Here is a 12,646-nt window from a genome sequence, read left to right on the forward strand (position 1 = left end):
AAATATATTCTCTTCCTTTTCCCCTCTCAATCTCTTTAAATACTCTAACGGTTGCATAGTATTAAAATATGAATGTACCATAATTTAGTTACCAATAATTATATCGCCGTATCAATATGTGGAGAAAAGCAGTACAGAAAGACATTAGAAGTTCAGACTTGGAGTTCATATCTTGGCTGGAACACTTGCTAGTTGTATAAACTGGGGGAAAAAAGTTTTTGTTTCATCTGTCAAGTTTATTAGCAAAAAGATGTCAATAATATTTATTCTTTTTAATTCTGTGAGATTTTTTTCATAATATCTCTTCTTTATTCCTGATATTGGAAATTTGTGGGTTTTTTTTTCTTTGATAATTCTTGTTAGGAGTTTATCAAATTTATTCCTCTTTAAAAATAACCACTGGCCACATTTGCTCATGCCTGGTAATCCCAGCAATTTGGGAAGCTGAGACAGGAGAATCACAAGATTGAGGACAGCCTTAGCAAAATAACGAGGCCCTAAGCAACTTAGTGAGACCCTGTCTCAAAATAAAACATAAAAAGGACAGAGGATGTGGTTCAGTGGTTAAGTGCACCTGAGTTCAACCCTCAGTACCAAAACAAAACAAAAACCAAATATGATGTTTCTTCTATTTGATTTTTGCTCTTATTACTTTATTTTTCTTATTTGAAACTTAATTTGTTCTTCTTTTTCTAGTTTCTTAAACTGCAAACTTAGACTGTCAGGCTTTAAACGTTTCTTATCTAAACATTTTAAGCTTTACATTTCTCTCAAGCATGGATTTGGTTGCAACCTATGAATTTTGATGTATTCTATAAAAACTCATTTTGAAATATTCTTCAGGTTCAGAGAAAAATATTTCTTTCTTGATGTACATTATTTCAAATTGTTAAGGCCTTTTATATATCTTATTGTTATTTGATTCAAAAAATATAGTGTATTCTATGATTTTTTTTACATTTATTAAGACTTAATATGGCTGGGGATGTAGCTTAGTGGTAGAGCATTTTGCTAGCATGAGCAAAGAAATTGAATGGGTTCAATTTGCGGCATTGCAAAAAAACCAAAACCAAAACAAAACAAAACCAACCAACCAACCAACCAAACAAAACCCCCAAACTTTTGATATAGCTTAGAATATGGTATCTCTGGTTCAATATTCTACATGCGGTTGGGTATGTCCTATGCAAGTTGATTAGATTAAAAAAAAGTTGATAGCATTTTGGGGTCCTTACTTGAAATTTAATTTGTCCTTCTTTTTCTTATTCAATGAGAGAATTTTATTCTCAGAGAGTATGATAAAGTTCCCAACTATGGTTGTGTATATGTCTTTGTCTCTTTTTGGAGTTTGCTTCAAGTATTTTGAAGCTCAGAACCTCTTTACATCTCTGGTAATACTCCTCCTCCCACTTTTTTTTTTTTTTTTTTTTTTTTGTACCAGGGATGGAACCCAGGGACTCTTTACCACTGAGTTGTATTTTCAGTCCTTTTTTAAAAATTAATTTTGAGAAAGGATCTTGCTAAATTGCTGAGGCTGGCTTGAATTTCAAATCCTCCTGTTGCTGGAATTAGGTATGTACCACTGTGCTCAGCAATACTTCCTTTCTTCTTCTTCTTCTATTTAGGTATTGGGATTGAACTCAGGCATGCTTAACCATTGAATCACATCCCCAGACCCGTTTTTATATTTATTTGAGACAGGGTCTCACTGAGTTGCTTGGGGCCTCTGTAATCTGCTGAGGCTGGCTTTGAACTTGCGATCTCTTGCCTCAACCTCCCATGCTGCTGGGATTACAGGCATGCATGACATTGAGCGTACCCTTTCTTGAAGTCTACTTTGTTTGACATTAATATAGCCATTCAATGTTCCTTGTTCTTACTGTTGCATACTACATTGTCTTCCATTCTTTTACTTTTAGCCTTTGCCTTTATATTTAAAGTATGTCTCTTATTGACAGCATATGATTGAGTCTTGAGTTTTTATTCAGACATTCTCTGCTATTAATTGGACTATGTAGTTTATTTACATCTCTATTGTTATGGATGGATTTAGGGTCTACTATTTTACTGTTTGTTCTCCTGTTGTCATATCTTTATGCCTTTTGAATTCCATTTTAATATTGTTTTTTTAAAATCATACCTCTTTATTTTGTTTATTTACTTTTGTGTGGTGCTGAGGATCAAACCCAGTGCCTCACACGTGGGAGGCAAGCGCTTTACCACTGAGCCACATCTCAGCCACCTGTCTATTGTCTTTTGAAGAAGTTAAGAGCAATAATGTTTACAGATTGACCCATGTACTTGGCATGCTTGTCCTTCTGTAGACGTTTCCTTCCACTGTCAGTTCCTTCAGCTAGGTGGCTTCTTTTTGTGAAGGTTTCCAGGCCCCCACTCCCAAAACAACAACAAAAAAACCACCAAAACAAACAAAAAACCACCCAACAACAACAAAACAAAAACATTTTTTTAAACTGAAAAATATCTTTATTATGTCCATATTTTGATGACTATTGTCATTGGATATAGACTTTGGAGTTGACAAGTGTGGGTTTTGTTTTTTTCTCTTTCCTTTCAATATTTTCAGTATCATTCCAATGTCTTTTGGCCTTTGATTTGTTTGGGGGTGGTACTGGGGATTGAACTCAGGGGCACTCGACCACTGAGCCATATCCCCAGCTCTATTTTGTATTTTATTTAGAGACAGGGTTTCACTGAGTTGCTTAGCACCTGCTTTTGCTGAAGCTGGCTTTGAACTCGAGATCTTCCTGCCTCAGACTCTGAGCTGCTGGGACTACAGGTGTGCGCCATGGTGCCCAACTGCCTTCAATATTTTTGATGAAAACTCAACTCTCATTCTTGTCATTGTTCCCCTGTATGTAATGGGTTTTTTCCTCTGGCTGCTTTGATTTTTTTTCTCTTTATCTTTGACTTTCAGTATTTTGACTGTAATATGCCTTTGTTAGTTTTCTTTACATTTTTCTATTTGAATTTCACTGTGATGTATAGATACATATATTGTTGGTGCTGGGACTGAACCCAGGGTGTCAACTTATGCCTAAAAATTTATGTACTTTTCAGTAACTGCTTCATTGAGATTTTTAGATTTATTTGAATGACATTTTATTTGTTCACATTGTACTTTCCATTTGAAAATAGCCTTTTAAAAGGGTAAAATAATATCCACCCTCACAAAACTTAAATTGTACATAAAAGAACAGAGAAGAAAAAATTTTAGAAAAACTTGAGATCATCTTTATAAAATATTTCATTGTCTTATTAAAAATTCTATTTGTTGCCGTTCCCCTTTATTTTACCTACTTTTTGAATATTTGTGCTTTCTCTCCTTTTTTTTCTTGATTACATCTGCTAATGGTCTATTAATTTGTTGGATTTCCCCACAACCACTGAAAAATTCCTGCTCTTAATTCTTGGTTAGCTTTTAGACATTTTTTCCTCTATTTTTAAGGTTAGTGGCTTTTAAATGAAACCCCTTTAAAAAAATAAAATTATATGAAATGCCCATATTGAAAATAGATAAAAGCGGAGCCCTTGTGATTAAAGCAAAGAGGAATGAGGGGCAGCCGGGGAGTTTCCAGCCCTCCTCCCTTGCCCACCCTCAGCTTCCTTATCAGAGGCTTATGACTCCAGAGAGCGCGGGTTAGAAAACTGCTGTTCTGAGTCATTAATTTCTGCTTTTATCTTTATTGTTTCCTATTTTCTATAGGCTTATTTTATTGCTCTTTTCTGATTTCTTGAGTTTGGTGCTAAATGCAGTTATTTTCATTCTTTCTTATTTAACACTGAAAGTATTTAAGTCTATGAATTGATCACTGTACAATGCTGGTTATATCTTATAATTTTTATTCAGGCATATTTTTTCCTTCCATGGTAATTATAATTTTTTAGTTTTTCTTTGACCTAAATATATATGTACGAGTTGATGTTGTCTATGTCTAAAATATGGAGGGATTTGTCTATTCCTTAATAAGTAAGTTCTGGTTTTATTTCACTATGGTCATAAAATAAAATTTTACTAATTTTTGAGTAAGGAACTTCTTAAAAGAAATTATTAAGGTTTCTTTTTTTGTGATCCTGTGTTTCATTAACCTTTATACATTTTTCATGGCAGTTTGTAAAGTCTGTATTTTGATTTTAGGTTACAAAGTCTGGTTTACCACTACTGTCTTCATTATATTTATTTGAATACTGTGTATCTGCACTGTTGAATGTAGTAGCTGCTCTCTACATGGGACTATGAGCTTGAAATGTGATTAGTCTGAACTGAGACGTGTTGTAAGAGTAAAATGTACAATGACTTTTGAAAATTTAATACAAAAAATCAAACTATCCTAATAACTTATAAACTGATTGTATATTAAAATGACCATATTTGGAAATATGGGATTAAATAAATAAATAAATACCATTAAAATTGATTTACTCTCTTTTTCGGTATTTAAAAATTTTTAATTTTTAATGAAAATTTACATGTACAGCTTGCATTGTTTCTACCGGATAGACCCTATCATTACATTATCTATTTTTGTCTACTTGATTTGTCCAGGATTAATGGTGGCATTTGAATAGTTTTTCCAGTAATTTTCCTACACATATGTATATATATTTCACAATTTTCACTGTACCTATTTTGGTACTATGCTATTTAGCACATAGGGTTAGAAGGTTATTTTTGTTGTACATTATACTTGGTAATTAAAAAATGACTCTTTGCCCTAGTTTAAATTGCTCCTTGAATTCTACTTTGATATGAATTATTTCCATTCTTGCTTTTAAAGGAATTTGCCTGTGATGTTTTTACAAACCTATCTTCTTTTAATTTCAGTTTCATTTTGTAAGTATCTTTTAAATAGTAATTAAACTCACTTTATTTTTAAAAATAGTATGAAAATCTTTATTATAGAAATATAGAAGACACTTGGGTATCGAAGTTGAACTTTTTACAAAATCATCACTATTGTTATGTGTGTGTGTGTGTGTGTGTGTGTTGTGTGGTGCTGGAGATCAAACCCAGGGCCTTGTACGTGTTAGACTGAGCTATACCCCTCAGTTTATTTTACTAGTTCTATTTTAATGCTATTTTGTTTGCCTTTTTCCTGTATTTTATTTATTTTTTTAATTTTTTTATGTTGAATATTTTTTTTATTGGTTGTTCAAAACATTACAAAACTCTTGACATATCATATTTCATACATTAGATTCAAGTGGGTTATGAACTCCCATTTTTACCCCAAATACAGATTGCAGAATCACATCGGTTACACATCCACATTTTTACATAATGCCATATTAGTAACTGTTGTATTCTACTACCTTTCCTATCCTCTACTATCCCCCCTCCCCTCCCCTCCCATCTTCTCTCTCTACCCCATCTACTGTAATTCATTTCTCTCCTTGTTTTTTTCCCATTCCCCTCATAACCTGTATTTTATTATATTAAATGTTTTTTAAAATCTTCAGTTCTACTTTTATTAAGTTCATGTTTTGAAAAATCATAGTTAAGTTTATTTTCTTTAATTATCACTGTCAAGGGTGGAATAGAACCCATTGACTTTATGTAAGTGAGTAATTTAGCATTTTTTTTCTTTCTCTCTATTCTTTTCTTAACCAGGAACTTGTATTTAAGGTTTTAATCATCACCTTTTCTTTTTTCTTGATACTAGGGATTGAACCCAGGGTGCTCTACCACTGAGCTACATCTCCAGCCCTTTTTATTTTTTATTTATTTTTATTTTGAGAGAGAGAGAGAAATATTTAATATTTATTTTTTTTTAGTTTTCGGCGGACACATCATCTTTGTTTGTATGTGGTGCTGAGGATCGAACCAGGGCCACACGCATGCCAGGCCAGCGCGCTACCGCTTGAGCCACATCCCCAGCCCCCTTTTTATTTTTTATTATGAGACAGAGTTCCCCTGAGTTGCTGAGGTTGGCCTTGAATCTGTAATCCTCCTGCATAGGCCTCCTAAGGCAGAATTGCTGGGATTGCAGGTGTGTGCCACCACACCTGGCATTCATCACCACCTTTTTCTGTCTGTGGGTCAGAGTGTCCTGAGAAACATCTTCTCCAGGAAATAATGTAGGTGGTAGACATTCAGAGCCTCGACTATTGAAAAATATTTTTCTGGTCTCCTATATAACCAACATCCTGTTTTCCTTTAAAACTTTGTAAAAATTTCATCTAATGATGCTTACTTTGTGTTGAGGAACTTTTGATTTTGTTGTTCTTTTGTGAGTGACTTATTCTTTTTTGTCTGGCTGCTTGAGAGATGTTTTAATTTTCCTTAAATTTTGAAAATTCAGAAGGATAGATGCAGTATTATATGTATGTATGTATTTATATTTTTGTTTATTTAGGTTTTTTTTTAATGTGGTGCTGGAGATCAAACCCAGTGACTCACGTGTGCTAGGCAAGTGCTCTACCACTGAGCCACAACCCCAGCCCTGTATTTATATTTTTAACAGCTTCTTTGAGATGTAATTCACACATCATACAACTCACTTGTGTAAAGTGTACAATTCAATGGCTTTTAGTTTTTTCACAGAGTTGTGTAACCATTACCAACAATAAATTTTATAACATTTATACCCCCTCAAAAAAAAAAAAACCCTAAACCTCTTAACTTTTATACCCCCAATACCTCTTCCCAATTCTCAAAGTCTTAGGCAACCATCTAGTAATCTAATATACTAAACTACTTTGCTATTTTTTCTTTCTTTTTGTTTTTTTTAGCTTGTCTCATGCAAGCTAAGCATGTGCTATATCACATATATATCACATATATCACATATATATCACATACATCACATGTGTTTTCACATCCCAGTTCCTACTAGTCTTCTGTTTCTGTATATCTACCTATTCTGTATATTTCAAGTAAATGGAATCATACAATATGTGGTCTTTGGTGACTAGCTTCTTTCACTAAGCCTAATGATTTCACAGACTCATCCATGTTGAAACATGTATCAGTATTTCATTTCTTTTTTAAAAAATATTTTAGTTGTAGATGAACACGATACTTATATTTTTATTTATTTTTATGTGGTTCTGAGGATCAAACCCGGTGCCTCACAAGTGCCAGGCAAGTGCTTTACCACTGAGCTACAACCCCAGCCCTTCATTTCTTTTTGTAAATTTTTTATTTGTTCTAATTAGTTATACATGACAGTTGAATGTGCTTTGATACATCATACATAAATGGAGTATAGTTTCTCATTCTTCTGGTTATACATGATGTAGAATCATGACTGTCACGCACTCACATATGCACATAGGGTAATAATGTCTGATTCACTCTACTATTCTTCCTACCGCATTCCCCTCTCCTCCCTTCACTCCCCTCCATCTAATACAAAGTAACTTTATTCTTCCCTAGCCACCCCGCTTATTGTGAATTAGCCTCCATGTATCAGAAAGAACATTCAGCCTTTGGGTTTTTTGGGATTAGCTTATTTCACTTAACATGATATTCTCTATCTCTATCCATTCACTGGCAAATGCCATAATTTCATCCTTCTTTAAGACTGAGTAATATTCTTTATCCATTTATCTGTTAGGTTGGTTTTATAGTTTAGCTATTGTGAGTTGTTGTGGCTGCATCACTGTAGTATGCTGATTTTAAGTTCTGAACATTCTATCATATGGATGTACCACATTTATCCAATTGATTGACATTTGTTTCCACTTTTTTAAATTTACTATTATGAATGTTGCTGCTAATGCGTATTTGTGTACAAGTTTTTGTTTGAACACCTGTTATCATTTCTTTTGGGTATGTATCTAGTAGTAGATTTGTTGATTCATATGATTACTTTCTATTTAGCCTTTTTAGATGGCTAAACATTCCCACCAGCAATGTATGAGAGTTCTAATTCCTCTATAACCTCAACAGTGCTTATTATTGTCTGTCTTTTGGACTGCAGTCATCCTAGTGGGTGTGAAATTGTATATTATTGTGTTTTGATTTGCATTTTCTTAAGGGCTGGTGAAGCTGAGCATATTTTCATATGATTGTTGGCTTATTTGTGTATCTTCTTTGGAGAAATACCTGGTCAGTTCCTTTAATTATGTTTAAATTGAGTTATTGCCTTATTGTTATTGAACAGTAAGAGTTCTTTATATATCTACTTAGAAATCTCTTCTCAACTGTATTATTTGCAAAATCTTCTATTCTCTAGGTAGTCGTTTCACTTTCTTAATAGCCTCCTTTGAAGCACAATAGATTTTAATTTATTTTAATTTTGATGATGTCCACTTTTTTCTTTTGTTGTATGTTCTTTTTGGAGGGAGAGGTACTGGGAATTGAAAGGGACACTCAACTACTGAGCCACACCCCCAGCCCTATTTTGTATTTTTTATTTAAAGACAGGGTCTCACAGAGTTGCTTAGCAACTGGCTTTTGCTGAGGCTGGCTTTGAACTTGGGATCATCCCATCTCAGCCTCCTAAACTGCTGCGATTACAGGCATGTGCCAATGTACCCAACTTTTTTATTATATGTTCTTTAGGTATATCTAAGAAACCATTGCTTCGCCCAAGATTTATATCTTTTTTTCCCTGATAATTTTGTAGTTTGAGCTCTTACATTTGAATCTTTGACTCAGGTTGAGTTAATTTTTTTTTTTTTTTATTTTTTTTTTTTAGAGTTTTGCTCTGTTGCTTAGGCTGATCTTCAACTCCTGGGCTCAAATGATCCTCTTACCTCAGACTCCTGAGTCTGGGACTATAGGCATGCACCACTGTGACTAGCTTAGTTAATTTTTGTATAATGTAAGAGTTAGAGGTCCAACTTTGTTCCTTTTGCATGTGGATATTTAGTTGTCCCAGAACAATTTATTGAAAAAACTATTCTTTCTCCATTGAATTGTCTTAGCATTCTGGCCTATAATTGAACATAGTTTAATGGTTTATTTCTGGATTCTCTATTTTTTCTTTTATCTGTACATCTATACTTATGTTAGTAACATATTGCATTGAGTGGTATAGTTTTATGGCAAATTTTAAAATCAAAAAGTATGAGTTCTCTAAATCTGTTTTTCTGTCTCAAAATTGTTTTGGCTAGCTGGGCATGGTGGCGCATGCTTATAATCCCAGTACCTGGGAGGCTGGGGCAGGAGGCTTGCAAGTTTGAAGCCAGCCTCAGCAACTTAGTGAGACTCTAAGCAACTTGGAGTGATCCTGTCTCAAAATAAAAAATAATTATTATAATAAAAAGATCTGGGCAGTCCCCAAAAGTCAAATGTTAAATGTTTTTTCTGAAATGCAGAAGCTAATCCAAAATTGGGAGGGGGTGTAAAAAATAGATCAGTGGAGTGGATAAATGGGGAGGGAAGAGGAATGGGATAAGGAAAGAACAGTGGGATGACTCTGACCTATTTTCCTATGTACATATATGAGTAAACCACAGTGAATCTCAGCATCATGTATATCCACAAGACATTAATTTTTTTAAAAAATATTTAAGTAAATAGCAGAAAGATCAGTAGATTAGAAGGAAAGGAATGCTGGGGGAGGAAACGAGAAGTACTGGGGACTGAATTATAACAAATTATATTCCAAAGTTTTATAATTTTGTCCAAATGAATCCTAATGTTATGTATAACTAAAAAGAACTGATAAGGGCTGGGGTTGTGGCTCAGTGGCAAAGCGCTTACCTAGCATGTGTGAGGCTCTGGGTTTGATCCTCAGCACCACATAAAAATTAACAAATAAGGGCTGGGGTTGTGGCTCAGCGGTAGAGCACTCGCCTAGCACGTGCAAGGCCCTGGGTTCAATTCTCAGCACCACATAAAAATAAGTAAACAAAATAAAGGTATTATATCCAACTACAACTAAAAAATAAATATTTTTTTCTTAAAAATTAACAAATAAAATAAAGACATTCTGTCCATTTACAAATACAAAAAAATAAATAAATAAAAATAAAATAACTGATAAAAAGAAAAAAAGAAGAAGAAAGGCTTGGGGATGTGGCTCCGAGGTTAAGCACCTCTGTGTTTAATCCCTGGTACTAAAAAATTGTTTTGGCTACTTTGAGTCCCTTGAATTTCCAGAGCAATTTTAGGATCAGCTTGCAAATTTCTTCAGAAAAGCCAAATGGGATTTTGATAGGGACTGCATTGAATATTTAGAGCAATTTGAGGATAATTGCCATCTTAATCATATTAAATCTTCCAATTCATGAACACGGGCTGTCTTTCCATCCTGTCTTCTTTAATTTTTTAACAATGTTGTGTTGTCAGAGTGTAAGTTTTACGCTTCTTTTGAAAAATTTATTCTTAAGTATTTGATTATTTTTAATAAAATCTTAAGTGGAATTCTCTTAATTTTTTTTTTTGGTTTGTCTATTGCTACTGTGTACAAATACAACTGATTTTTATACATTGATCTTGGCCTTACAAACTTGCTGAACTCTTTCATTAGTTCTCGAAGATTTTCAGTGGATTCCTTAGGGTTTTCTATATACCAGAACATGTCACCTGCAAATAGAGATAGTTTTACATCTTTTTTTCCAATCTGGAAATCTTAAATTTCATTTTCTTGTCTAATTGCCCTGATTAACATCACTGGTACAATGTTGACTATAAGTGGTGAGAGAAGAATCCTTGTCTTGTTCCTGATCTTAGGAACAGGAGGAGAGCAGTCAGTGTTTCACCATTAAGTACAATGTTAGCTGTAGGCTTTTGTTTGTTTTTGGTTTTGGTGCTGGGGATTGAACACAGGGCTTTGCATGCTAATCCTACACTCTACCACGGAACTGTACCCTATCCCCTAGTTGTGGGGTTTTTGTACATATCCTATATCAGGCTAAGGAAGCTTCCTTCTCTTCCTGGTTTTTCAAGTGTTTTTATCATGAAGGCTGTTGAATTTTGTCAAATGTTTTTTTCTGTGTCTGTTGAGATGATCGTGTGGTTTTTGTCCTGTTAATAGGATATATTGCATTAGATGAATCTTGACTGTAATTTGTTTTTACCTTTTAATTCGACTTCCCATTCCTTGTTCTTTAGCAATCAGAGGACCCTGGAGGAATGCACTAAGTGACCTCTGCAATGGATGCAATACAGGGCTTAGATGTTGATGTTGGTTCTGTGTAAAAATTTCAATTTCAGGACTTTGTACCTCATCAAAAGTCCTAGCAATGCTTATTTAGGATTTTTTTTATTTGGTATTATTGAATGGTATAAATGTAAAACAAATTTTTGGGTGTTCTTATGTAACTCAACCTTATAAGTTCATGACGCTATTTTGACAGTATATATGGTACAGTTTCGTATCATAGGCACAAATTTTGGAGGCCCAAATTTAACTATATTATTTATATTCTTTTTAGAAATGATGAACATTGTGTGCAGGATGAAGTGTGTAGCTACTATTTCTGGCAATTGCAATTATTATCAATGTATTTTGGCTTTGAAAATGTGTATGTCCCCCTCTTTCTTCCTTCAACATACCATGATTTGTTTCACAGTATGTATTTTCATCATGTCCCTATTTTATAATGTATGTTCACATTAATTGCAGTTTCTTTCTCTTGAACACATTTTTCTTTTCCATGTGGGTTCCTTCCCTCAGTTGCACTGTCATTTTCATTGATGATGCATCTGTTAATTAATATTTCTTCTTTGAATGCCTGCCCTTTTGTTCTTGATTTTGCAGTTCAGCTCTATTTTTTTTTTTTAATTTTAGCTCTAATTGTGATATTTCTTTTCTGGCTTCTATTGCTCTGTGACCTTCTGTGACTTATTTGTAATATTTATATTTTTATGAAATTGACAACCCATCCTCTGCCATCAGTGACAATTAACACATAAATGTATCTTTAAAATGGTTTAGAAAAAGTAGCTATTTTTGTGGTTAGTATATGCATCACCTTTCTAAATTCGTAGTAAGGCCTTGGATTCCTAGAACATGTCACTTATAGGCAAACATAAAATTTTAGTTAGTCTTTATTATGGCAAAATATACATAATATAAAATTCACCATACACAACTATTGCTAAGTGTGTAGTTCTGTGGTATTAAGTACATTCACATTGTTCTGCAACTATGAAATTTTTAAAGTGAAAAAATTCATTTCTTTTGATTTCCCCCTTTTTACCTCTTTTTTTCTGTTGACTGCCTTTCCTTTTCTTTTAGATGCTGAAGATTTCCTGGCAGAAGGCTTGAGAAATGAGAACCTCAGTGCTGGTGCAAGGGAGTGCAGAGACCATATTCTACGGGGCTTTCAGCAAATCAAAGCTAGGTTTGTAAAAATCAGTTCCATTATGCTTCCTTGAAAGCTTTGAAACAATTTATTACTAGTAAACTCTAATAGTGTGTAAATTAACAAAGTGAAATACACTGGTGATAGTCCTTTATCTGGCAGAAGCTTAATATTTACTTAAATTGAATTTGAGACAGACAAGCATATGGTACTTTACCAAATAAAAATATTTTAATAATTATGTATTTAAGATGATTACTCTGCTTTTAGCTTTGGAATTTTACGTTGGCTTTTATTGAACACTCTATGCTTAACAGGAAAGAAAGACAGGGAAAGCTAAGCATTTATTCTGGTCCAAATTACTAAAGGGAAGGTGTTAGGCAACGTGGGGTAATTTTCAGTGTATTTTTGTTACCGATTTTAC

The 12,646-nt window shown here is 33.7% G+C and overlaps 1 protein-coding gene across 1 annotated transcript in view; it reads left to right on the forward strand.

Moving 5' to 3' along the window:
- Skap1 (src kinase associated phosphoprotein 1) overlaps positions 1-12,646 on the forward strand; it is a 282,423-nt gene that overhangs the window by 20,014 nt on the left and 249,763 nt on the right. The window contains exon 2 of the mRNA XM_015495533.2: positions 12,156-12,261. Within this exon, the coding sequence (XP_015351019.2) occupies positions 12,156-12,261 (106 nt within the window). The remainder of the gene's footprint in view (positions 1-12,155; positions 12,262-12,646) is intronic.

The sequence above is a fragment of the Marmota marmota genome, unplaced genomic scaffold (assembly GCF_001458135.2).
Source record: "Marmota marmota marmota unplaced genomic scaffold, marMar, whole genome shotgun sequence".
Classification (NCBI taxonomy): domain Eukaryota; kingdom Metazoa; phylum Chordata; class Mammalia; order Rodentia; family Sciuridae; genus Marmota; species Marmota marmota.